Raw genomic sequence first — 27236 nt, forward strand, 5'->3', positions numbered from 1 at the left:
AGAGAGACAGGCAGAGAGAGAGACAGAGACTTGTAGAGAGAGACAGAGACTTGTAGAGAGAGAGACAGAGACTTGTAGAGAGACAGGCAGAGAGAGAGAGACAGAGACTTGTAGAGAGACAGGCAGAGAGAGAGAGACAGAGACTTGTAGAGAGAGAGAGACAGAGACTTGTAGAGAGACAGGCAGAGAGAGAGACAGTAGTTAAATTAACATAGCCACACAGCGACTTTTTTCTTCAGCCGTTTCTCTTCAATCCCGAATGTGCTTTTAATAAGAATGAACAATAATCCAGTGATTAAGCAGGTGTGTGTGATGATCAACGCTATGCGTCCTGCTCTGTTTAACATGTAGATGGACATGGCGTTGAGCCTTTTTAACACACCGAAGGGCAAATGAGCCACTGAGCAATAGCGCGTCTGCCGAAACATCCGTCTTCCTTCCCCGGTTTGAAACGGGCCATTTTTCTTAAACAACAAAGCAGACATTCGTCTTCATGGACTGTGAGGTTGCTGAATGTCAGACAGACTCGCGTCCTCCAGATCAATGTGCAGACACCGGCGTGTTGAACGCACTCGAGAGCCGACATTCTCGCGTGAGATTGCTCAAATTGCTCCTACAATAAGAAAGATACCTTTGTAGAGCCAGTGTTGACTCACTGGGCTGCAATAAAAAAAAAAAAGACCTCCTGCAGCTGGGTGTCGCATATAAATCACCTCAGTGTACCACACTTCACACGCACACGTGCCTCATACAGCACTGCTCACGTTTACCATCAGCCCAATAACTCGAACAGGTTACCGTTTCTATAGTAACCGCTAATTTACCACGACTCCATCCAAGATGAACATTACATGCATTAAAAACATATTTAACAAGGAAAAATGTATGGAAGGAGTCTCCAGTGTCAGTGCTTTGTAGCAATCTCCATACACTAGCTATAACGAATACAATTATAGAAGAGGAATAAAATAAGAGGAGTATAATTCTTTGGGACGTGCTGATATAGGAAACTAATCGACTCTGAGGTGGCAACAGTAACATTGTTGATTATTTATAAAGAAATCGACTTCATAAACAAAGACGTTGCTAGGAACGCCGGAAAAGAAAACCGAACTCGCAACGCAGATGGATGTTTTTTTCTCCAGAATATCAAGCTAGCTGGCTAACTAGCAGGAGGATGTTGCTAACTATCTTGTAGTGGAATAGTAACCATGGCATCCATCCATCTTCTGTGCCGCTTATCCTTCAGGGATGCGGGGAACCTGGAGCCTATCCCAGGAAGCATGGGGCACAAAGCAGGGTACACCCTGGACGGGGTGCCAATCCATCGCAGGGGTGCATACACATTCACACACCCGTTCATACTACGGACACTTTGGACATGCCACTCAGCCTACCAGCATGTCTTTGGACTGAGGGAGGAAACCCCCAGTAGTACCTAGAGGAAACTCCCAGTAGTACCCAGAGGAAACCCCCAGAAGTACCCAGAGGAAACTCCCAGTAGTACCTAGAGGAAACCCTCAGTAGTACCCAGAGGAAACTCCCAGTAGTACCCAGAGGAAACTCCCAGTAGTACCCAGAGGAAACCCTCAGTAGTACCCAGAGGAAACTCCCAGTAGTACCCAGAGGAAACCCTCAGTGGTACCCAGAGGAAACTCCCAGTAGTACCCAGAGGAAACCCTCAGTGGTACCCAGAGGAAACTCCCAGTAGTACCCAGAGGAAACCCTCAGTGGTACCCAGAGGAAACCCTCAGTGGTACCCAGAGGAAACCCCCAGTAGTACCCAGAGGAAACCCCCAGTAGTACCCAGAGGAAACCCTCAGTAGTACCCAGAGGAAACCCTCAGTAGTACCCAGATGAAACCCTCAGTAGTACCCAGAGGAAACCCCCAGTAGTACCCAGAGGAAACCCCCAGTAGTACCCAGAGGAAACCCTCAGTAGTACCCAGATGAAACCCTCAGTAGTACCCAGAGGAAACCCCCAGTAGTACCCAGAGGAAACCCCCGCAGCACAGGTAGAACACGCAAACTCTGCACACCCAGAGCAGCGGTGGGAGTTGAACCCCCGACCCTGGCGGTGTGATCCCTGACCAGTGACCACCGTTGGAGTAAAATCGCCACTGGTTACTGTGGGGTTATACTCTGACAGGACCCAAGTGTTTATTTGCTGTCATCATGGTAACACTGAGATGAAACTGCATGCTCAGAACATGCGATGACATTTTAAACAGGTTTAAAGAAATGAGATGACTGTAGGCTAGACATGTTTGCATATAAAACAAAGCCACTGAGTGACAATCGAAGCTGAAGTGCGTTTGATCGATGAGTCGCAGCGGCAACGAAAACGTCTTGTTGTGGTTTGTGCTCCGACTAATGCGACTCATTCTTTACGTTCTTTCTCTCTCTTCTTCCACACCCATTTACTCCAGCTAACACACACACGAGCCTGAGGATAAAAACGAGTTACAAGGGAGCCGTCTCATAGCAGAAGTAATAAAATTGTGCATACACGAGCTACGCTGAGAGGCGTTCGGGCTCCCGGTCCTGCCGTGATGCTCTGTCGCCTCTTTGTCCTGACTTATTAGAGGACCGAGGTAGAGGAGCGATTGAATGTGCCCCCAGTGTGCCATGTCTCTAATAGCCCTGAACTCGGTGCTTAATGCATCTTTTTTCTTTCCCTACACTGTAACACAGTGCGGAGGGATTGGAGAAGTGTTGGAAGAAGGCGATGTCTGCGTGTGTGCTTTTCTGGTATGGGGGGGATCTCATCAACCACCATTAGTGTGTAGCATCCACCTGGATGATGCGACGGCAGCCATATTGCACCAGAACTCCCACCACACACCAGATATTAGTGGAGAGGAGAGTGATGTAGCCAATTCAGAGATGGGGATTATTAGGGGGTCATGATAGAGAAGGGCCAATGGGGGAATTTCATTAAAATAAGTGTCCTGGGATTTTTAATGACCATTGAGAGTCAGGACCTCGGTTTAACGTCTCATCCAAAAGACACTGCTGTTTCTACAGTATAGTGTCCCCCTCAATATACTGGGGCATTAGGACTCACACAGACCACAGGATGAGTGCCCCCTGCTGGCCTCACTAATACCACTTCCAACAGCAACCTTAGTTTTCCCCAGGAGGTCCCCCATCCAGATATTGACCAGGCTCAGTGCTGCTTAGCTTCAGTGGGAAACCAGGTGAAAACTGCAGTATATATCCTAGAAGACTAGACAGATTTAACACAAAAAAGGAACGATCTTTGGCTATTTTACACTGCGCTTGCTGTTTGTAGTCAGCCTCGACGTGATCAGGTTGAACGTTTGGACAAACCGAGCAAATGAACCAATGAACGAGTCGCAACGAATCATTGGAATCGAATCTATAAGACAGTAAAGCTTCTAATCGTAACAATTCACGTGGCTCATTCCGTACAAAAATTATTATTATGAATACCTTTTAGCATCGATACCTTTCCTTACATCTTCATTTATATTACATCACAAACAGAATCTAATCACAATCACGTCAACCGTGTTTACTCGAATTCATCCAAATTTCCCTCGTTCAGAGTTAACGCCGGAAGGGGAACGCAGAGGAAACGGGAATGGCATTAAAATATCATTTAACGATAACTGACACTGTGATACTTATCAATTAAAGAGTAGCCTACTGACACCACCACGAGCTACACGTTCTTGTCGAAGTGTGTCTTTTGTAAAACATTTTCCTGCAGGTTCCGTTACATGTACATACGTATTTTACCAAGAAACGTAAACACTTAAGTGCTTAAAAATGGGTATTAATTATATGTCCATGGGAGCCTTCACTCACATCTGGTCTTTGTGCTGCCAGGTCGTCATGGAGACAGTAGCTACTGGCCTTCGGACAATAACCTGATTGACAGGAGCAGCCTGAATGGTAAGCACTTAAACCCCCCACCCCACCATTATTTCCCACAATGCACTTAGAGAAATCACTACATCCTGAGAGTAAAAAGATTTCACACATTTTCTCCTGCTGCGTGAAGGGATGGCTTTCTAAAGTGTCGGATTTTTGATTTATTTTTTTACGAACGTGGATGTAGACTCCATGCGGTGCGTCAAACGCCAAAATTTATAGTTCAAGAGGAACTTTTTTCAGCTTTTGTTTTTGTTAGAAATTCTTGGAGAACCTGCTACCCACTGAGGAATCTCTGCATGTGTGTGTGTGTGTGTGTGTGTGTGCGCGTGTGTGTGTGTGTGTGTATACACGTAAGCGAGGAGAGACAATCAGATTGCACCCTTCACGATTCTGAAGCTTGTGGCCAGAAAAGTCTACAAAAGACATCACACGCTCTGTAGCTTGTGGGCGGGGCTTCAGAGGCTGAAACAAAAAACAACAGAGTCACTGCAAAGTGTGTTTCAGGTCAAATTGGATTAAAAATAATAATAATCACGTAATTGTAATTGTTCTTTATTGGGAATGCACTTCCATGGCTGTAATCTGTCCCTTGTGCATGCATACACACACACACACACACACACAGTTATGTGTGTGTGTGTGTGGGATGTTGGGCACTCTGTGGGGAAATCTCTTAATTAAGACTGAGCAGGATAATCACAGGCTGCAGATGCACACAAGTGTTTTGGAGTGTGTGTGTGTGTGTGTGTGTGTGTTGGCACTTCTGTGTGCATATGTTCATCTGCAGCAGGTGTGTTTTTGGTACTTCTGACACACAAGTGTTCTAAGTAAGTGTGTGTGTGTGTGTGTGTGTGTGTGTGTGTGTGTCCTAATGGTCAGTGCCAAAGCTGTCTAGCTGAGTATATTTGTGTGTGTGTGTGTGTGTGTGTGTGTGTGTTTTTAGGGATTGAGCCCACTGTGTGTGTTTACTTCCCTGGGTTTACCGTAATTAAAAATACCATACAGTGTACACATACACACACACACACACACACACACACACACACACACACAGAATATTAACAAGTCTAATATTTTACACAGGCATAAAAATAACATTAAAAAAAAAAACGTTAGGTGAAAATTGTCAAATCTTAACCAAAGAAAAATTCAGTTTCTTTATTGTTTATTTACATGCATTAACATTTTCTTATTGCTGATATTTAGTTTAGCATATGATTCATGTTCAAATCTATTATATAAAGTCTACTGTATCATTGGCCTAAGATTCATGTTTAAATAAACTTTTACTATTATTAGTAGTAGTAGTAGTAATAGTAGTATTAGTAGTAGTAGTAGTAGTATTAATAGTATTAGTAGTAGTAGTAGTATTAATAATATTAGTAGTAGTAGTGTTAGTAGTAGTAGTATTAGTAGTAGTAGTGGTAGTAGTAGTAGTAGTATTAATAGTAGTAGTAGTAGTAGTAGTAGTAGTGTTGGTAGTAGTAGTAGTGTTAGTTGTAGTAATATTAGTATATTACCACTTACATGTACTTATATCACTTTTAGAAATTCATGCATACTTCAAAGTATACTTATGTGAAATGTTTTTGCAGTAAAATATTGTTTTAAAAACCCACAAAGAAGAATTCACACATACACTACGTTCTATATTCGAATGTTACACACACGTAGCACTTATAATGTTACACACACATTTTTCCCACCCGAATCGGATGACTGTACCCTCACGTGGCCTCCATCTCAACTCGACTCATAACGTCTCCTCTAATTTCACTCAAAGATACATTTCGGCCACGGAAAAATGAAAAGAATATGATGAAACATTAAGCGTATTCTCAGGCCGAGCGATTCGTACGGTGCCATTGTATTGCATGTACATTACTCCGCATTAGAATTCATAGAGTCTAGTTTGCAGATGATTGGACATGATTGAAGTTAAGCGAAGCTGATTTTTATTGAAATGTCTCATTTAACTGAAGGGCTTCAGAGGCAAGTGAGAGGCAGAGAACGCCGGAGTAACGCGCACGCACACCTTATTTTCGTATCAGTTTCCAAATGATAACCACACGGTCATGATAGATAAGGCAATCAACCGTAGGGAAAAGTATAGATTTGATTCAGGTAAAGAATATATCATTTTTGAAATTTGAATAAGGATTAGATTTGTGGAATACTGATCTATTTACCAGGGTGATCAGTTCTACCATGTAGAGAAGAGTCATTAAATCAAACCTATCTACTGGATAAGGAAGAAAATGAGATGGTTTTCATTTATTAGTTCTTAAATGTTTGTAAATGAGGCAAAATCCATTGACCCAGCTGAGCAGTTGAGGGTTAAGGGGTCAGGGGTCTTGTTAAAAAAAAAAAAAGCCCTATAGCGGCTCCGTGGCACAGGGATAGGGTGTGGGCACAGCAAACCTATAGTCAAGTCATGGACCTTCAGGACTCAGAACTAGCAGAACCAGACCCAGAAGCATATCTAGCCAAGAAAGCCAAGAAGAAAAGGCCTGAAAGAAACAGAGCCAAACGAGAACAAATGAGAACAAATCCCAGAAGCAGAAACTAAGCTGGAAAAAAAAACAAACCAAGATCCAGAAGCCAAACGAGACCCGGAAGAACCAAACCCAAAAGTAAAATCTCACCCAAAACATCCAGAGAGAAATTCAGACCCGGCTCCAGACACAGAAGAACCAGATGCAGAAGCAGAATTTGACCTAGTATAACTAAACCGAGACCCAGAAGCAAATCCATCTCAGAACTATAGCAGAACTAGGACCAGACCTAGACCCAGTAGAAACAGGCATTTATCCAAAAGCAGATTGATCAAAACATAGAAATGGAAGTAAAACTCCACTACAAATTGGAGCAGAACCAAATGCAAACCCAGCTACTGGAGACCCAATTGCAGAGCAAGAAACCAAGGCCAAGAGTAGATCCAAAACCAGAATCATGTACTCAGAGGACAAAGCCTAAGATGCTAAAGCACCTATGGGGCAGCATTTCTATCGAACTTTTTACCCCCAAAAGTAGGAAAGACAGATCCGGGCATCTTCAGTGTGGAGACAGAACGATGAATACAGTCGCACAAACACACACCTAGTACTAGGGTCAGCTCACAGTGGAGCGCAGCACTGGACCTGTCATGTATCCTCTGTCTTAGTGAAAGTGAGTATACGACTCCCTGAATCCCTTACTCCGTTTCCATTGCTCGTTACCCTGACCTTGCCTTCAGTCAGAATAAGACGTGAAAGAGCTGAGGGGATGAGATGGCGGGGAAGGGGGGGTGTCCATCGCTCTCCCTTACACTTGTTGTCCTCGGTTAGAAGAATTGAAGAAGGGTGAGGGAGAGAGAAAAAGAGGCAAAGCAGCTCGGCTGCCATGGTGCTGCCCTTCGATTTGGCACAACGTAATGCTATTGTCCTCCAGGCTGTTTTTCTCACCGGCGTGCCAATTGCAGGTGCCATACGACAATAAGCACTGACCAGATGAGGAAAGAGGGAGCTTATTAGTTCCGACTCTCTAAGCAGGAACAGGTGTTATGAGAGTGAGAATGAGAGAGAGAGTGAGAGAGGCTGGCATGGTTCTCAGTGTCTCACTAACAGCCACACTAGCTACACTATTCACTCCTATTTCATCCCTTCACAGCTAAACGTTTGAGTCATTATTTAGTGTCATTTTCCAAAAAAAAAAAAAAATTTCTATGGAATTCAACTGATGTCTAGAAATTTAACAGGATGGAGTTCACCGTTTAGTCTCTGGCTGTTCTGCTTGAGACTTGAGACCCCGTCGTTTGTTCTATCACATAGTTCCTCGTCATGTTCCTAGATCATCACAACATCGTTGCAATGCTTTATGTCCATTTCTATAACCAAAAACGTGTGTTTCAGAGCCACCCATCGGTCAGATGCGGCCGCCGCACGGCAGCGTGACTCCTCAGAAGAACAGCAACCTGCTGGTGATCATCGTGGTGTCTGTGGGCGCCGTCACCGTTGTCGTCGTAGTCATCGTGGCTCTCATTTGCACACGCCGATCCTCTGCACAACAAAGGAAGTGAGTCCTTTTCGCTTTTAACTTGTCACACTGTAGGATCTCAGTTGTCATGTAGGACAGTCAAGACACGAAAAACGGATGCACACACGCACACACGCAAGAAGACTCGTACAGAGTAGGAGAAGAGTCACACTACAGGATGTGCTTCAAGTCTTCTGACACCGCCAGAATTTAATCGGAGGAAACATTTGATCGCAACGGCCGTTAATCGGCTGTCAGGGATCATGTCAAACTAGCGATCAAAGTCTACAGATTTTGAAGCCTAGGATTATAGGAATCTTTGAGGATTGTCAAAATTTGTCTCGGACGACCAAATCGTGGCCAAAACCGTATAGAGTGAACCCGGCTTAAGTCTGTGTGCTATTTTCTCAAGCACGGAGAACACAGCTCCCATAGCTGTCTGCAGGAACTCAGCAGTAGCATGCCTGCTAAGTCGTGATAAGTGTTTTAACGGCTTGTTTTGAGAGCCTGTGGTGAAGCTGCCTGCTTTCCCTGTCCCGTATCCATTGTTAAAAGGGTCATTAGGCTTTCGGTCTGGGCTCACAGCGCTTTTTCAGAAAACTGTCTCAGCTCTGTTAGGGTGTGTTCAGAAGGTATAAGAGTTCCGAACTCTAGTCTCAAGTTTCACGACTTGACTTATCTACAGCCTCAAACTTGACCCAAGTCCGGACTTATAGACTTCGGATGACCTGAAACCTGAAAATTACTATTGAATTTAGCCTGTTTCGGCTACGTGAAAAATTGCTGCAGTCGATAGCTAACTTCCAACAAACTAGCTCACATTTCAAACAAGTAGAAACATTTGCATTGCCGTAGTCTTAGCCATAACCGTGATCTTGTACCACATATTTGCATATCATTTGCATATCTGACTGTGATAGGTTCAATGAGTTATTGTATATCTCTATATCTTAGAGACAAGCAGCTATGAGCTTTGCTAGCTGTAATGCTAGCACCGAAATGCTAGAAACTGAATGATCTGAGGACTTTCTGGAAGATTCTCTGTAAAACTGTAACATATAAACACACACACAAATAAAGATGTCTGTTAAAGGTTTCATCTTAGGCTAGAACTAGCGTAAGTGTCACATCAGTGTGTGGAGGTACACTACCAGCTTTAGCTTGGTTCTCCTGCAATGTTGAAAATCCCATTTTTCTGATGTGACAGCTCCTTCCCTTGTGTTCCTCATCTGGGATTATTAGCTTAGCCGCGGGCCGATCTGATGGCTGCTGACAGGACTAGCGCAGCTGAGAGGTGACTCATTATTGTACCCCCAGCACTAACGAGAGGAGTTGAACTGCACGGTTAAAAGACTGTAGCCCTCGCTGACAAGCATGTATCTAGCATATACGCTAAGTGCTAACACCTAAATGAGGTAAAGTGCTCTTTCGGAAACAACAGCGAAGTTGTTAAGTCTCTTTAATTGCTACAGCCTTGTGCATGTGTATATCGAGGGGAGGGAGGGAACCCGGGAGGGAGGGAACCCGTGTTAGTGGGACTTCCGTCTTCAATCTTCTCCTTATTGGTAGTAATTGTATGCGTACACACACGTTGTACTGACGAGTGACCATGCAGAGAGCGAAATAAATAAGTCAAGTGTAAAATCTATCTGTGTGTTGGCTTTTTTAGAGGAGGATGTGTCGTCGTTCCCCCTAGACCCCCTCCCCCCCGTCAAGTAAGGTTTCACTCTGTGTGTGTGTGTGTGTGTGTAGAAAGCGTGCCACGCACAGTGCTGGGAAAAGGAAAGGAAGTCAGAAAGACCTGCGACCTCCTGACCTGTGGATCCACCATGAGGAGATGGAGCTGAAGAACATCGAGAAACCATCCAGCTCCGCCCCGTCCGGCCGAGAATCACCGATCCAGAGCTGCCAAGAGATTGCCCCCGTCAGCCACAGCCAATCAGAGAGCCAGATGGGCAGCAAGAGTAGCCACTCAGGTAACCCCCCGGCTCGTTTGCTCTTTTAGCGAAAGCGAAACGGAATACAGCAAGCCGTCCAATACTTCTGCTTAGAGATGATTGACAGCTCACTATCTATAATGTCCAACCCTCTCTGTCTCACTCGAACGACAAAATGCGGAATATATTAAAAAGCAATTTAAGCCCAACATACCGTATGTGAAGTAGCTCAGCAAATGCGTCTTATCGTTAGGCTACTCTAATCGAGAAACGTTATCAGTTATTACACTTGTCTATTTAATTAAAGGACGATGCGTCAGACTTCGGTGTACGTTTGACGTTGTGGAGCGTCCATGAGACAAGTTAGTGAGCTCCTGATTTCCTTAGTGCCCAATCATTACAAATCAGTACAGAACGTACCGTGAAAAAATAGGGACGATAAACGCCAACGTATTTTGTTTTAATTTTCATTTCAGTCAGGTTTTCTCCAGCTGACTAATGCATCCGTGCATGACAGCTTGTGTGACTTTGATATTTCCATTCTGCCGGCTGGAAGTGGGGCCACCCACGATAGACATTTCTAATGTGGTTCTAACCTGAAGTGATGAAAAGCATTCACTTTTAAGTGCTCTTCTAAATGGACATTTTAAAACGAAGCACCGATGGACGCTTTGCACCGGAGATTCTTTGCGCTGGTATTTAAATGGCGAGCTCAAGCATGAATTAATCAAACGGTAGATTTTGTAATACTAAAACAGCCAGCTGTTATGTACGCGTTCCATGTTTTTATTGCTACTCCAGTTCAAATACAGTTCATAGTGGCATTTGTGTTTAATTTACATTTGTAAAATGAACCCGCTTTCCAAAATCAAGCGAATCAAGCTGACGTAACAGGAACGTTTCAGAGTGCTGACTGTGGAGGGCGTGGCCTTCAGAGTGAACAGGACATGACAGTTGCGACGTCCAAATTACTATCTATGTAAATAGTATCCGGGTTAGATTTAGCGTGTCCCAAGTTGTAGTATACTGAAACGAGTATCCCGAAGGAAACCGCATCCTCTACTGTTTCTGGTAGATTTTCGAAGTGTGGATCAGCGGACATTTATTCAGCTAATATTACCCACAAGTCCTCGCGCGAGGGAGGAGGCGGAGTTTTGTGACGGTTCGCGTCGCCAAATTCAACCTGCAAACGTGGCGGACGAGTGTAACGTCGTCGATGCGTCTTCGGTATTTAAGTGTAAGAACTTAAATGTTAAGCAGTAGCCAAAGTTTTTTACTGTCACGTAAGATTAATGGTTGGATGTTGTGTAAATGATATACGGAATAATGAATGAAGAACAGCTGAAATGCAACGAGGAGTTTGTTTACGGTGACGGTGTGCGTAACTAGGCAACAACGTTGTCTACCGTTACATGACGTGTTTATGTCCCATACCGTATTTTGCTACACACTCAAAAGTAGGTACTTTTTCTTCACAAAAAGAGTACACACTTTTAGTGCATAGTGTAAGAGGGCGAATTGGGACGCGGCAAATGTTCACGTCATGATCTCTCGTCTTCAGGTGGTGATGCAGATGAAGTGTCCAGCGGCATATCCACTCTAGACCGCTCCCTAGCTACACGGAGAGCGACTCGCTCGAAGATGATGATCCCGATGGAGTCTCAGCCCAGCAATACACGTGAGTGAATAAAGCCCTTTACGTAGATTTCTTTTTAAAATGATTTAAAGTCTGCCCAGTTTAAGTGAACCTGAAAGGGAAACTGGAAAAAAAAAAAAGAAAGAAAGTAAAAAACAGTGAAAGAGGCGTGGCCTCTGTATCTATTAGTCAAAGTGAAAGAGGCGTGGCCTCTGTGTCTATTAGTCAAGGTTACGGTGTGGCCTTTATATGGATCGGACATAAAATAAGTAGGCATGGCCTTTTTGTCTGTCAGTCCCAATGAAGGAGGCGTGGCCTCTGTGTTTGTTAGTCTAAGTGAAGGAGGCATGGCCTTTGTGTCTGTTAGTCATAGATGAGGTAGGCGTGGCCTTTGTGTCTGTTAGTCTAAGTGAAGGAGGCGTATCCTTTGTGTCTGTCAGTCCCAATGAAGGAGGCATGGCCTTTGTGTCTGTTAGTCTAAGTGAAGGAGGCGTGGCCTTTGTGTCTGTCAGTCCCAATGAAGGAGGCGTGGCCTTTGTGTTTGTTAGTCATAGATGAGGTAGGCATGGCCTTTGTGTCTGTTAGTCTAAGTAAAGGGGGCATGGCCTTTGTGTCTGTTAGTCTAAGTGAAGGAGGTGTGGCCTTTGTGTCTGTTAGTCTAAATGAAGGAGGTGTGGCCTTTGTGTCTGTTAGTCTAAATGAAGGAGGTGTGGCCTTTGTGTCTGTTAGTCTAAGTGAAGGAGGCATGGCCTTTGTGTCTGTTAGTCTAAATGAAGGAGGTGTGGCCTTTGTGTCTGTTAGTCTAAGTGAAGAAGGCGTGGCCTTTGTGTCTGTTAGTCTAAGTGAAGGAGGTGTGGCCTTTGTGTCTGTTAGTCTAAGTGAAGGAGTCGTGGCCTTTGTGTCTGTAAGTCTAAGTGAAGAAGGCGTGGCCTTTGTGTCTGTTAGTCTAAGTGAAGGAGGCGTGGCCTTTGTGTCTGTTAGTCTAAGTGAAGGAGGCGTGGCCTTTGTGTCTGTTAGTCTAAGTGAAGGAGGTGTGGCCTTTGTGTCTGTTAGTCTAAGTGAAGGAGGCGTGGCCTTTGTGTCTGTTAGTCTAAGTGAAGGAGTCGTGGCCTTTGTGTCTGTTAGTCTAAGTGAAGAAGGCGTGGCCTTCGTGTCTGTTAGTCTAAGTGAAGGAGTCGTGGCCTTTGTGTCTGTTAGTCTAAGTGAAGGAGGTGTGGCCTTTGTGTCTGTTAGTCTAAGTGAAGGAGGTGTGGCCTTCGTGTCTGTTAGTCTAAGTGAAGGAGGCGTGGCCTTTGTGTCTGTTAGTCTAAGTGAAGGAGGTGTGGCCTTTGTGTCTGTTAGTCTAAGTGAAGGAGTCGTGGCCTTTGTGTCACTGTATGACATTCTATTACATTGCAAGAGCTGTAATTTGTATCGCATTTAAATCACTGGCTACTGTAAATGCAAAGATTATTCATCGGATCATGTACAGAACACGACACACCCTCATACCCCACAGGCTTGTGTTAGACAGTAAATATAGATCATCTCTCTCCGGCTTGCTTTGACTTTCAGACACGCCTCTATGGCACTGCAGCTCTTTGGCTAACTTTCTTGCCATAAGAACACTTATCGATGGACCTCATCAGTCAGTGCCAGCCTCGACAGGACAGTGGGCCTCCTCTGCCACAGCTGGGAAAACAAAGACACACACACAGACACACATGCAATAATCCAACAGCAGATCGATCAGAACCAGACAGCAGATGCATTTTAACACACTGGCTTGCTCTCTGGAATGGAAAGAGAAGCAGAAAGAGCAATAAGACTTGATAAGTGCGTAATGAATTGCTCCCTGCAGGCTCGACCGCTGTGTGACAGCGTGGACTGAAGCCAGGCCAGCGTTTCATTTGGTTAAGCTTCTTAACTGCCCAACTTTCAAGAGAGTTTATCAGCAATAGTGCTGTTCTTGGACTTTATTCGCTTTGATTTGTTTACAGTTTTGGGTTTCTCTTCCCTTGCTTGAGAGAGTTTGATTTTTAGTGGATGTGGAGTGTACACTTCTGACTTCTTCAAGGGTAAAATTATGAAGGTGTACCTCACCTGAGTTTCTGCACCCAGTTAAAAAAAAGTACAAAAAAAAAAAAGATCATGAGACACAAACGAACCTTTACAAAAATGAAAGGTTGTGAATTTCTAATCGCTAGTCCAGTGTTCTCCATTCATCCATCATCCGTATATTTATAAATAAATTTCAATTTTGATGATGAAAGAAATAAAATTCGCATATCACTTCATTATACATTACAATAATTACAATATTATTATAGTGTATTGTTCAAACATTGTTCAACTCTTATTATCTGTTATAAAAGTTTGTACCCCCTATGAAAAAATATACTTTTTTTTTTTAAATGAAGCAAAATCAACAGAGAAATAGTTTGAAAAAAGGTTGTCATGAGTTATAATAGATATCGTTTGAATTTTTTTCACTATTAATATATTAGTGATGTTCCTTTTGTTTTTTTTTTTTGTTTGTTTGTTTTTCTTGTGATACTGAAGGAACGTTTGTGGAAGCAGTAACACTAAACGCCTCAGTGGTCTGACTGGAATTTTGATACGTCTGGATTTTTTTTTTAATGTTATATATTTCATGTACATACGTACATCCGACATTTTTCCTAATTCGTGCTTGAGCTACTCAGTTGGGAAAAAAAATTAAAAATCTCTGCTTTCTGTCCTGATTGCTGCGTAACGTTAACTAGTTATACGTTGCTGATCGGTGTATTTGAAGACGTCGTGAATCGTTTTTCCATCAGAGACTTTCCGTCTTTGGTTGGAATATGGTTTTAATCTGATTCAGGAAGACTGCTTTGTCGTCGATACGTACGTACGCATAATAAGACGGAGTCTCAGATCATCAGAGAGTTAGCAGATGAGAGCAAATGGATTGGACTGTTATGAAGCTATTGGCAGTCAAAGGCTGTTTCTGAGCCTCAGGAATGATTCAGTATTATTCACGATAACATCGGGGGGGGAAATGAAGTTTTTCTGCGCCTCTGGGTTATCGGGGCATAAAATAATTGGCATCTGCACTGAACAGGTCAGTGGAGAAGGTGCGGTGAATATAAGCATGTGAAACGCACACACACACACACACACACACGTAAACATAAAAGGCTGCATCCTTTGAGTTCTGTGCTTCGGAAACAGAAAGAATTAAAAAAGACTCTCAGGTCTCAGGCAGTTTAAGAGATAACGATCTCACCACGCTTAGCATTTCCTCCATCAGTGACCTTGAGATGAAAGGCAGAAGTGTCTGAAATGTTAACAGCATAGCACTTACCTGAAGACTCTCTGACCAGGAACACACACTGGGTTTCTGTAGTTAGGTCCTTCTTGGTATTTTGCTTCTCATTTCATTACGTTAATTTATTTATTACAGACATTTAGGAGTACAGAGAAGCATTTATTTGAATTATGGTCAGCAGAGTTTGGAGAACTAAGAGTGTGATAACTGTCCCGACCCAATGTCATAGTTTCTGTGGAACGCAGTATAAGTGTGGGATGATTTATGGTTTTAAATGGCATATGATGTGCCTATTAGATCCGAATTTAAAGCTTATGACTTGCAAAAAGACCTTTAAAGCTTATGACTTGCAAACCTTACAACTCGAAAACTCACAATTCAAAGCTTATGGCTCAACAATCAGCTCAGGAGCCAAAACTTATTATTCACCAATCAGCTCAGGAGTCAAAGCTTATGATTCACCAATCAGCTCAGGAGTCAAAGCTTATGACTCGACAATCAGCTCAGGAGTCAAAGCTCATGACTCGACAGTCAGCTCAGGAGTTAAAGCTTATGACTCACCCATCAGCTCAGGAGTCAAAGCTTATGACTCGACAATCAGCTCAGGAGTCAAAGCTTATGACTCACCCTTCAGCTCAGGAGTCAAAGCTTATGACATGACAATCATCTCAGGAGTCAGAGCTTATGATTCAACAATCAGCTCAGGACCCAAAGCTTATGACTCGACAATCAGCTGAGGAGTCAAAGCTTATGACACGACACTCAACTCAGGAGTCAAAGCTTATGACTCACCCTTCACCTCAGGAGTCAAAGCTTATGACATGACAATCAACTCAGGAGTCAGAGCTTATGATTCAACAATCAGCTCAGGACCCAAAGCTTATGACTCGACAATCAGCTGAGGAGTCAAAGTTTATGACTCGACAATCAGCTGAGGAGTCAAAGCTTATGACTCACCCATCAGCTCAAGACCCAAATCTTATGACTCACCCTTCAGCTGAGGAGTCAAAGCTTATGACTCACCCATCAGCTCAAGACCCAAATCTTATGACTCACCCTTCAGCTCAGGAGTCAAAGCTTATGACTCGACAATCAGCTGAGGAGTCAAAGCTTATGATTCACCAATCAGCTCAGGACCCAAAGCTTATGACTCAACAATCAGCTGAGGAGTCAAAGCTTATGACTTACCCATCAGCTCAAGACCCAAATCTTATGACTCAACAATCAGCTCAGGAGTCAAAGCTTATGATTCACCAATCAGCTCAGGAGTCAAAGCTTATGACTTGCACCTCGACTCAGACTTCAAAGCATAGAATTAGCAACTTGACTCATTCTTAAAAGTTTTAAGAACCTTAAACACCTTAAGACTCGCGAATCAGCTCAGACCTCAAAATTTACGATTCGCAACTAGACTCAAACTTCAAAGCCTACAACTTACAATTTATTTAACTTATGCAATTTCAAAACGTATAACTCACGACACCACTTGGACATCAAAGCTTATCCCTTAAGTGCTTTAGGTAAATCAGATTGCATACACTTCTTGTCGAGTCCAATTTATTCCATAAATTGCCCCAAACATGAAACTTTTTGTGACATGATTCAGACTTATAAATTCAGAAAGTCAGAAATAAGTCATAAATGTTATAGGTAGTTAAATTCAGAGTTAAAATCGCTTCCTTTATATTTATGTGGCTTTTCATCTGAATTGTTGCTTTAATTCTGACAATAACCAATCCAGAGTAACAGACTGGTATTCGAATATTCGTCAATTATTCCTCTGTAACACTTTAATATTTCCATCCAGTAGAGTTTGCTAGTTTCCGAGCTAACCGTCTCGCTCTGTTTTTATCCGTAGCGGTGGTCAGTGCCATCCCGGTTCCAACACTGGAGAGCAGTCAGTACCCGGGCATCCTGCCTTCTCCGACATGTGGCTACACCCCTCACTCGAAATTCACCCTCAGGCCGATGCCCTTTTCCACGCTCACTGTGGACCGAGGCTACGCCGCAGGTACGCTATAAACATCCTTTTTTCCTTCTTTTCGCTTTCTTCCTCAAGCTCATCTGTTCCTCTACTGAGCAGCCCGTGTCATACAGCGTCGGTCTCCGGTGCCCATCCTCTGCTCTGACATTTTAACAAGCCTTCATTTTTCATCCTATGCCCCTGTTCACCCGTCTTCTTACTGTTCTTTTCCCTCGCATGACTTCTATTACATTCGATTACTTTCTAGAGAAGATTTTCCCCTTTCATCAGTGCTGTCCATCTCTCTTTCTAGTTTTTTTTTTTTTTTAACTGTTTAAGGTTCGGAGGCTCATTTTGTTAACCAATATGTGACATTTAGAAGGAAAGACAACCAGAGACAATGTGAAATTAGGGTGTAAAATTGTACATATTTGTGTTTTCAGTGTTTATGTGCTTAATACTTAATACTGAATATACAAGGTGACTGGAAAAATGCTTTATATATATATATATATAAATCTGAAATAAGGATTAAACATATTTATAGCAGTATTTATTTTGTTATGCTACTAGACATCAGTGATCAATAGCCAACCTCGTGTGTGTGTGTGTGTGTGTGTGTGTGTGTGTGTGTGTTTTCCACAGCCATAACCACAGAGACCCCCCAGCCTCAGGCATCTCTGATCCCCACCGTTCAGCCCGAAGCGTCGGGAGCAGAGGAGCTCCCGAGCCGCTCCATTCCCACAGCGTGCGTCAGACCCACACACCCCCTGCGTAGCTTCACCAACCCTCTCCTGCCCCCACCTATGGGCACCATCGAGCCCAAAATCTACACTCCCATGATGCCACAGCCAGGTGAGCTGGCCAGTCCTGCAAGTAGTGTGAATGGAGTATATGCAGCCTTATTATAGTGTGTGTGTGTGTGTGTGTGTGTGTGTGTGTGTTCACACACTCCAGATGGTTATATCATCATTGCTGATCTGAGTGTATGTTGAGTAGGAGGATGTGAAGTTTTTGCGATTCTATGACAGCTAACAGAGGGAACGTGACGAGAGCCGAGCTTGGCGGATTCCTTCGGAGTTTTCTCATTTGCGTTCGTTATAAACAGCGCTACGATTCACTGCGGAATGAAACGGAACGCTTTTCACTGGACGGTGGTTTGTTCTCACTGTATGGAGGAATTGCGTTAGCAGTTTGTCTATGCGTTAAATTAAAAACGTCAGATGAGAACCTGAAACGCGCGACTCTCATGACATTCATGAGAGAATCGAGGAAGAACAGAAGGTTTTCATTTAACCCCTAACCCTTGTATATTTGAGAGGAAATCACGCTTAGCTCGCGAGGTTTTGCAGACATCTTTAGGCAGACTGATGCTTTTTTACCGCCATGTTTCTTAAACTTGCTAGCTGGTTAACCTAGCTCAAGGTTAGTTCGTTTTTCTTTTTGTTTGTTTGTTTGTTTTTAAAGAGGCTAAAAATGATTTTGACCGTTTTCCAGAATTCCGGCAAAGAAAATTTCCCGGATTTTCCCAGACCACCTTCCATAAATCTATCTCTAAGGATCTGAAGCTGTAAAGACAACGATATGAGCGTGTGTGTGTGTGTGTGTGTGTGTGTGTGTGTCTGGAGGCTAGTTCTACAGAAAGGTCAGCTCTGATGGAGTTCATTTCTAGAAACTCATTCCGTTTCCTCTCCGACCTCGTACCCACGTTCGTAGACTCTACTCTTCTTGGGTTTTTTTTTTCCCTCCCTGTTGATTTCATACACACTAAACACTACACACACTCGTACACACTTGCTCCAGGCTTCTCCACCCTCCTGGGATATCCCTCCACCCACTCTTGCCCTCCACACTAGCAGTAACCCGAAATGTTCTTCGACATCAGCTGACCGCCTGTAGTCGCAATTTAATTGCTTTTCCTCAAGACGTTTTTTTTTTCCTGTTTTTTTTTTGTCCCCCAAGCTGCTTGACTCCGTCTGTGCAAACAGATACCCGCATCACACCACAAATAGAACAGTTTGAGGGAATATGCTACTTTTTTTTTTCTTTGTTCGTCAGCTGTTGTTGAAATGCGTCCTTTTAAACACACGGCGCAGGAAAGCCGAGGTATTTCAGCAGCTCGTCGTGTAAGGATGGTTTGTGCGGTGGATTATAGGGGTGTAGCATTCCTGCTTGGATCTGATTGGTCAGGAACGTTTGTAACAGCAGCGATGACTGCTGGTTTATATTAGCGTTCGTTCTAATATGTTATCGTTGCTATAGCGATCAACGTTAAAACCACCTGCGTAATATCATCTAGGTCGTCCTTGTGCCACCAAAACAGCTCTGACTCGTCGAGGCACGGACTCCACAGGACCTCTGAAGGTGTGATGCGGTATCTGGTACCAAGACGTTAGCAGCAGATCCTTTAAGTGTTATAAGTTGCGAGGTGGAGCCTCTATGGATCGGACTTGTTTGTCGATCGGATGGAGATCTGGGGAATCTGGAGGCGGAGTCAACACCTTGAACTCTTTGACATGTTCCTTAAACCGTCCCTGGACAATTTTTGCAGTGCTTTACTCCTTACTTGCCGCTGTTCAGAAGCGCGTCATATGTCAAAACGTGTCTTAACGTGTTTGGCTTTTCACCGCTCCACCAATTTAGCCCTTTCTGAAAGCCTCTCCCTGCTGATTTCGCCGTGTTCGGGTCTAAATTGGCTCCAGTCGAGTCTTGGAAACGCCTCAGCCCGCCTCCGCTTGTAAAATAACAGAGGATTAGACACAGCGGTCCACACTCTCTTCGTTTTTGTTCTTCTCTCATCGGAAAATCCAGCGGAGAAACCCAGTACAGAGGAAGTGCTCGGGTTCAAAACCAGCTCTTCAGGACTCATATACGCCATGCTTTAAAATAGCAGTAATTATTTTGTGTGTGTGGAGAGGGGAGGAAAAAAAAACAAATAAAAAATTGACACAGCCCTGCTGATACAAAATGGCTCTACGTTTTACACGCTCAAATCTCATGAACCCTTCTTTTTTTTGTTTTTTTGCTTTTTTGCGTTGAAGTCGCTGTGCATGAATACACTCCAACCCTAACCTCTCGACATCTGCGTTATATACCACAGCGCTGTTGAATTCTGGATTCTGATTGGTCAGGAGATGCTCTGACATCTGCACCTGCAAAACCCCCAGCTTATACTACCGCGCTCATTTGAATACGTTATTGTTTCTATAGTAACATGCACCGGGACTTGTACAGTACGCCTTGGACGCTCCACACGAACAGATGTGTGGAATTGTTTACAGCGTGATGTTTTCTGTCAGGAGATGTTTATTTAGCAGTAGTGGAAGGAGTCTCCGGTGTCAGCGTGTTGCAACTGCGTTGATTATTTTCCTACAAGAGCAAATGCCCTAAATATAGGATGAGTAAAGGAAATGGGCAGCGTGAACTAGAACACAGTGTACCTTGTTACTGTAATTTCCCAGGCTGAACACGCTACATGCACTGAAAGCATGTGAAGCGGCCGGGAGGGGGGGAGGGGGTGTGGGGGTGTTATTGACGCTTTAGACTTTTGAATTGCTGTCCTTGAACGTTTCTGGGAGTTTGTACAATCCCAGCACAACAGCAGTGATCAAAATCCACAGAAGGAAAGGCAAAGTGCAGATAAAAAGCTGGTTGGGTTTGCCCTCCATCACGCAGCGGCGGTACAATAGCCACTCGACAGAGCTGTGAGCCTCACCTCGTGCTGATGGAAGCGTTTCTGATCGTCATTTCTATGCATGGGATCATCCGACTGGCCGGCCTCGAGCACATCGGCTATTTCACACTCCGCGAGACACACCGGCTCAGCTCTGATTGTTCACGCGTTGTGGTGAGTGCAGTGTTTGGGTTGGAGTGATATCAAAGGTATTGTGGGTAAATTGATCCATCAGTGTTTTACTAACACCGAGGGTTTTTCATCAGGATCTTCTTTGTGATTTTCCAACACAGCAGGTCAGAGGATGTTCACTTGTTCCACCTGTTTCACTGCTTCTCCATCAAACTGTCATGGCCGTCTGCAAGGGCCAGGTTTCCCTGCCAACACAACGCTAGCGTTAGACACTCGTACTCCTCATGCTAAAGTGATTATTTATCTCTCTCGATTATATATATAGCTATTATATAATACTCCATTATACTCCATTATCCATCTATCACTAATGCTATCTATATCTATCTATCCATCCCTAACTCTGTATCTATCTATCCATCTATCCTATCTACTTGTCTATCTCTCTATCCATAACTCTTGCAGTCTATCCCTAACTCTATCTATTTATCTATCCATCCATCTATCAATCTATAGCTCTAGCCCTATCCATCCATCCCTATCTGTCAATCTACCTTTCTATCCATCATAACCCTATCTGTCTATCTATCTATCCATCCCTAACTCTGTCTATGTATGTATGTATCTATCCATAACCTTATCTATATCTCCATCCCTAACCCTATCTATCCATCCTTAACTGTCTATGTATGTATGTATGTATGTATGTATCTATCCATAACCTTATCTATATCTCCATCCCTAACCCTATCTATCCATCCCTAACTCTGTCTATGTATGTATGGATGTATGTATCCATCCATCCTATCTACTTGTCTATCTCTCTATCCCTAACTCTCGCAGTCTATCCCCAATCCTAACTATTTATCTATCCATCCATCTATCTATCAATCTATCTATAGCTCTACCCCTGTCCATTCATCCCTATCTGTCAATCTACCTTTCTATCCATCATAACCCTATCTATCTATCTATCTATCTATCTATCTACCCATCTATCTATCCATCTATCTATCTATCTATCTATCTATATATCTATCTATCCATCTATCTACCTTTCTATGCATCATAACCCTATCTATCTATCCAACCAACCAACCATCCATCCATCCATCCATCCATCACCTGTCTATCTAGAGAGGGGTAATCCTATCTATCTATCTTTAACCCTATCTCTCTCTATCTATAACCCATCTGTGTCTGTTTATAACCCTGTCTGTCTATCCATCCATAGTATGAGCATATTATTTTACAGTTACGAGTACTATCCACTGCTCAGTAATGAAATGGTTAAAGAGGAATAAAAGCAGAGAGTGAGAAAGGTCCAGGTGAGTAACAGCGTGGAGTCTGTAGCAGATAAACTGTAACGCATAAATACTATTTTTTTGGTTTGTTTACGAGAATTGAAAACATTTTTTTTAAGCGTTTGTCCTTGCTCACACTTTAGTATTCACACAACATATCCAGACAGATAGCACTTTTTTTTTTCACGCCGCTCTGTGTTTTGGTGTCGGATCCTGTGATTACTGAGTCCACTCAGACGCTGCAGCATTTGCATGTAATCATTAGGAGATTTTCGAGTCGCTGTGTGTGTGTGCGCTCGCATACATAACTATACATGTTTGTGAAGTCTCGATTGAATGAGATATATGTGTGTGTGTGTGTGTGTGTGTGTGTGTGTGTGTGTTTCCACTCCAGATGACAGGCTTGGCTGCTGACTGGTTGAAGCTTTATAGGCATGGCTTGGCTCAATGTTTGCTAATCTGGCATCTTTTAATTTGAATAGTAATAATAATAATAATAAGAAGAAGAAGATAGATTTAGATACATATAGATACATTTATATATATATATATATATATATACATACATACATACATACACACACACATATCTACCTATCTACCTATCTATCTATCTATCTATCTATATACATATACACACACACACATATCTATCTATCTACATCTATATATACATACATATCTATCTATATGTATGTGTGTGTGTTTTATTGCTTGTAGTATAATAACCGTAATTTTTGGGGTCGCTAGATTTAATCATTTTTAGGGACCACCCAATATTTAGCAACAGAGATATCAGTTGAACAAATTACAGCCTCTTTTCAAAATGATTATTTGTTGGATTTTGTCATTAGCCCCCCCCCCCCCCCGCCGCCTTCTCCCCCTCCCCCGCCGCCTTCCCCCCCTCCTCCCTCTCCCCAATGTAGTCGATAAAATGTGTGATAGTGTGCATACAGCGCCAGCAGGGACTAATAAAAGCCAGCGTGAAGGAGGACACGCTCTATTACAGTTCATCGAGCTCCCCTCTATCTTTCTCTTTCTCTCCGTCTCTCCTTGAGCAGGTGCTGGCAATTTCCAGTGTTAAATTATGCAGATAATGCCCAGCCCAGGTATCTAATTAAGATGAAGCACAGGGTGGTGGGTGGTTATAAGTTCTGGAGCTGTACAGCTCTCTGAGATCACTGCTGTCCATCAATTACACACACACACACACACACACACATACACACACATCCAGCCTTCAGAGAGCGAAAGGGCCGGCTTGTGGATGATTATGGGTCCATGCACACCATCAGCACGTCCATCTGTCTTGCCTCACCTGTTGCCAGACTGACAGATCTCACTGTCTGAGCCGTCGTTAGCCAACTCCTTGGCGAACCAGAGCGCCTGACGTTAAGCTGGATTAATTTGGTCGAGCTTTATGTGTTTGTCAGTTTCAGTTAGTCTCACAGCCGTGCTGATTTTCAGCGATTTAATCGTGTTTAAGTTTTGTACAATAATGATGAATTATGCAAGCCTTTCCTTTGAGGAATGTATTTGAGGAGACAATAATAGGTAATAGGAATGACTCTCGTGCGAGTGTGACAGTGTCTGTGTTTGAGGATCTGTTCATTTGAAATGTCCGTCCTTGTAGGTGGCAGTCTCCCTAAACCCCAAGTCAAGACAGCTTCGTTAGGACAGGCTGGGAAAGCCAGATCACCGCTACTTCCTGTCTCCGTTCCGACAGCACCCGAAACCGCAGAGGAAGGGCAGAAACCAGCAGAAGACCCCGCAAGTGTGAGTCACACACACACACACACACACACACACACACACAAACACACACACCCCTTGAAATAAGAAACCCAAGCTCATTAGAAGCACCTCTCAGCAGGAAGGCCTTCTGAGTCAGGAGAGAAGTCGTTAATTGTGATGATGCTCTAAAAGAGGGTCTGCTGTGTCTCATTTCTGTGTTAAAGTAGCAGTCAGGTTGCAAACGGCATCTCGAAGCTTTTCAACACCGCAGGGGTCTCCAGGAAGTTAATAATGCTAATAAACACAATGCCTAGTACTGGATCATGCACTGCTACTTCTGCGAATCTAAGTCTGAGGCCCTGTTTACACTCGTGCGTCTTGGTTTTAAAATGAAAACGATCCTCGTCCACGCTGGCGTTTCCGCCGTGTTTCAGAAACGATCTCCGTCCACGCTAACGACCGAATACGCATGTCACGTGACCATTCGTGCACACTGGGCATGCGCATACAAGTGTAAACAGGAAGTTGGTCGCTAGTCACCGGCAGGCACGACAAACCGGAGTTCCACGTAGGGCTTACGCCGCTGGAAATGAGATTTGTTGGCGATCGCTGTAATCGTAGCTCGCCTCTTGCGCGTGTAGACAGCCGCAGCGTTATAAAATACAGAATTTAACCGCACAACGGACGCTAAGAATGATGACAAAGCCAGCAAAGCTCGCGGTTCAGTCTGCGTGTTGTTGTGTATACGATCGAGGTAGCGTAACGGTCATACGGTAGGGGTTTGACCAATCAGGGAAGGATACGCGATGATCCAGAAGACCCGATCAGGGAGCGAATGTGGGCGGAGCCACGCCTTCCTTTTCAAAACATTTTGGTCTGTTTACACTGAAACGCGAGCGCGGAGTTTTCAAACTAAAACAGGGTCTTTTGACCCTCGAAAACGCCGGAGTAGCGTAGACGACAGACATAACCGTGGCAACGGTTTTGCGTTTTAAAACGAAAACGCACAAGTGTAAACAGGGCCTGAGAGAAGACCATCAGATGGACTTTTCTTAGTTTTCACTGCAGTTTGCCGAATGCTACTTTAAAGAAGCGGTCATTTTCAATTTTCAGTGCGACGCACAATACACCGCAGTGAAAACCTAAAGCGCAACTTACAAGGCCAAGACGCAGGTCTGCGTGGCTCAAAAAGACACAAACTTGGAAGGATGCATTATTTTCATAGGCCTGGAAAATTTTAACACAAAATTTGACAAATGAAAAGCCTTAATTCGTATCAAGTTGTCCTGAAATCCCAGTTACTTCAATGTACCTTTTTTTAATGGTTTAAATTTATTCTATTCTTAATAGCATGTCTTTTTTTTTTTTTTTTTTTTTGAGGCCGTTGAGTTGATTTGGCGAAATGCAATTTAATAATAAAAATTAAATAATACTAAAACGAATAGTTGCATCCCATCGAGTCAAAAGCTAACGCCGTCATGTTCATGGATTTTTAAAAATTATTTATTTATGAATTATTTAGTAATTTTCCTGCCTGTAGAATGCACATGTCTAGAGAACCGTCTTTCTGTGTGACTTATGTTGAAGTACTTTCGCTCACGTAAATGTGTCGTCAAAGCAAGTTGGGCTTGAAATCGCATTTGAAATGGCACTGAATAAAGTTTTTTTTAAAAAGTATTCAGTTTAACACCATGGATTGCAAACTCTAGCTGACCTCTTAGTTTAGGAATATTTTATAAATAAGGATCTCGGTTCATGCTGGCGCTAAAGCGAAAGTCGTATATAAATAATGCAATATGAATAAGTCACAGCGTATGTACACACACTGAGAGCAGCTTCGGGGATGTAAGAGGAAAAACTCAGGACTGAGAAAACCAGGTGATGGAGATGATCCTGAAGGTCAGCTGATGTCCTTCCTGGTAGCACAGAGCTTTATAACTGGTCTGGCTTGAGGAGTTCTAAATAAGACATAAGGCTTTTAATGCACTCGTAATTCCTCTATTGTGGTGGAAAACAAACTGACTGTTACGAAGTGCTGACACTGGAGACTCCTTCCTTCACCATATCAACGATTTAGCCTTTATACGACACAAATAGCCCATTTGTTATTAGCCTCGAGCATTCGCCGTACACGACGCTCTGAATGAGCTGTTACTATAGAAACGATAATGTATTAAAATCAGTGCGTTAGTGTAAACGTGTGATGTGCAGCTGCAATACCGTCAGAGCGATCACGTTCGACATCTCCCAATGTTTCCGACTTTAATCGAGTATCCATACTGTGGGTTTCTATCTCTTCCTGCAGGTATATGAGCAGGACGACCTGAGCGAACAGATGGCCAGTCTAGAGGGACTGATGAAGCAGCTGAACGCCATCACCGGCTCGGCATTTTAACGTCGGGGACGCATCGGCGGGAGCTGTGATCTAGCGGCGGGACGGCACGCCATGAACCGGGCCACCCACCTGTGACTTTTCAGACTCTCTGGTGTCCCGTATCCCTCTGCTCTGGCCTTTATTCCACTCATGCGTTCATCGGCGAAAAACCCTGCGATGAAACAACAAAAAAAAAAGAAATAAAAAGAAGGGAAATCAATCAATCAATCAATCAATCAATCAATCACACGCAAGACTCGTAGAAAGGCACTGTTTTTAAAGACGGAGCTCCATTTAGAGCTGGGCCACCTCGAGAGGATTCCTTCACCAACGTTTTCCGTCTTTCCTTTGGTCTTTTCCCCTCGCGTTTGCAGCTTTGGCGAATATAAATATCACGGAGAAGACCGGGTTCCGAAAATGACACGCCGTTTTCCTCAGGTCCATCTCTCTGCTGCGCCGTCGCTCCATCTTTCCAAAAAAAAAAAAAAAAAACTCTGCTACGCTTTTTTCCGGATCATGACTTATTAAACACGGCTTCGTGACGAAAAAAAAACAAGTCCACGCTGCCGGGATCGGGGAAATAAACAAACGATCCATTTGGTCGCAGATATACCTCCGTTTCCTGACCAGTAGTTTGACCTACTATGACTGTGTTATAATGCACACGCTTATATACGCGTATCATACCCTGTATTACATCGCTTTCGTTTTGTTCAGACGCACGACGAAGACTATGAGCGGTCCGACACGGCGAGACACTACTGTACAGCGGCCGTGTTTTTGTTCCCGTCCGAGCCGGACGGAGAGGTGAGACGCCGCAGCTGGAAAGCTGTGAGAGAAACGAACACCGCGAACGAGCAATTTCACTTCCTCCCAGGCTGTTATTTTACAGCTTTCCAGGTCTACACTGCGAGGCGTGATGGCGGTCTTGTCAATGTAAGACCCTGTCACATAAAACGGTGTCAACAGCAAAATATACTGCTGCGTCAACACGTACCATGTTTTACTTTTCTGTTCCTTTCCCCCCATTTGTGCTTTGTCAAATCTTGGTGTGTTTTTTTTTTTTTTATACATGAGTGGGAGACTCGTGTATATTTGGATGTGCCTCTATTTTTTCCCCCCTTTATTTATTGATGCTGTCTGTAAGCATCAGTGCATATATTTTTTCAAATGATTTTTATTTTACTTGTGTTTTAATTTAGAATTGCACTTGCGCAAACCTGCCAGATAGAAAATAATCATTTTCCAGGGCAAAAATATGGGGAAAAAATAATAATG

The 27236-nt window shown here is 43.5% G+C and overlaps 1 protein-coding gene across 1 annotated transcript in view; it reads left to right on the top strand.

Annotated features, from left to right (window-relative positions):
* Positions 1-26425, top strand: part of dcc (DCC netrin 1 receptor) — a 154132-nt gene extending 127707 nt beyond the window's left edge. The window contains exons 22-29 of the mRNA XM_053617624.1: positions 3855-3920; positions 7793-7955; positions 9669-9892; positions 11415-11531; positions 16637-16789; positions 17387-17596; positions 23484-23626; positions 25890-26425. Coding sequence (XP_053473599.1) covers positions 3855-3920; positions 7793-7955; positions 9669-9892; positions 11415-11531; positions 16637-16789; positions 17387-17596; positions 23484-23626; positions 25890-25979 — 1166 coding nt within the window. The 3' untranslated portion in view covers positions 25980-26425. The remainder of the gene's footprint in view (positions 1-3854; positions 3921-7792; positions 7956-9668; positions 9893-11414; positions 11532-16636; positions 16790-17386; positions 17597-23483; positions 23627-25889) is intronic.
* The last annotated feature ends 811 nt before the right edge of the window (positions 26426-27236 follow it).

This window comes from Ictalurus furcatus, chromosome 28, assembly GCF_023375685.1.
Source record: "Ictalurus furcatus strain D&B chromosome 28, Billie_1.0, whole genome shotgun sequence".
Taxonomy (NCBI): Eukaryota; Metazoa; Chordata; class Actinopteri; order Siluriformes; family Ictaluridae; genus Ictalurus; species Ictalurus furcatus.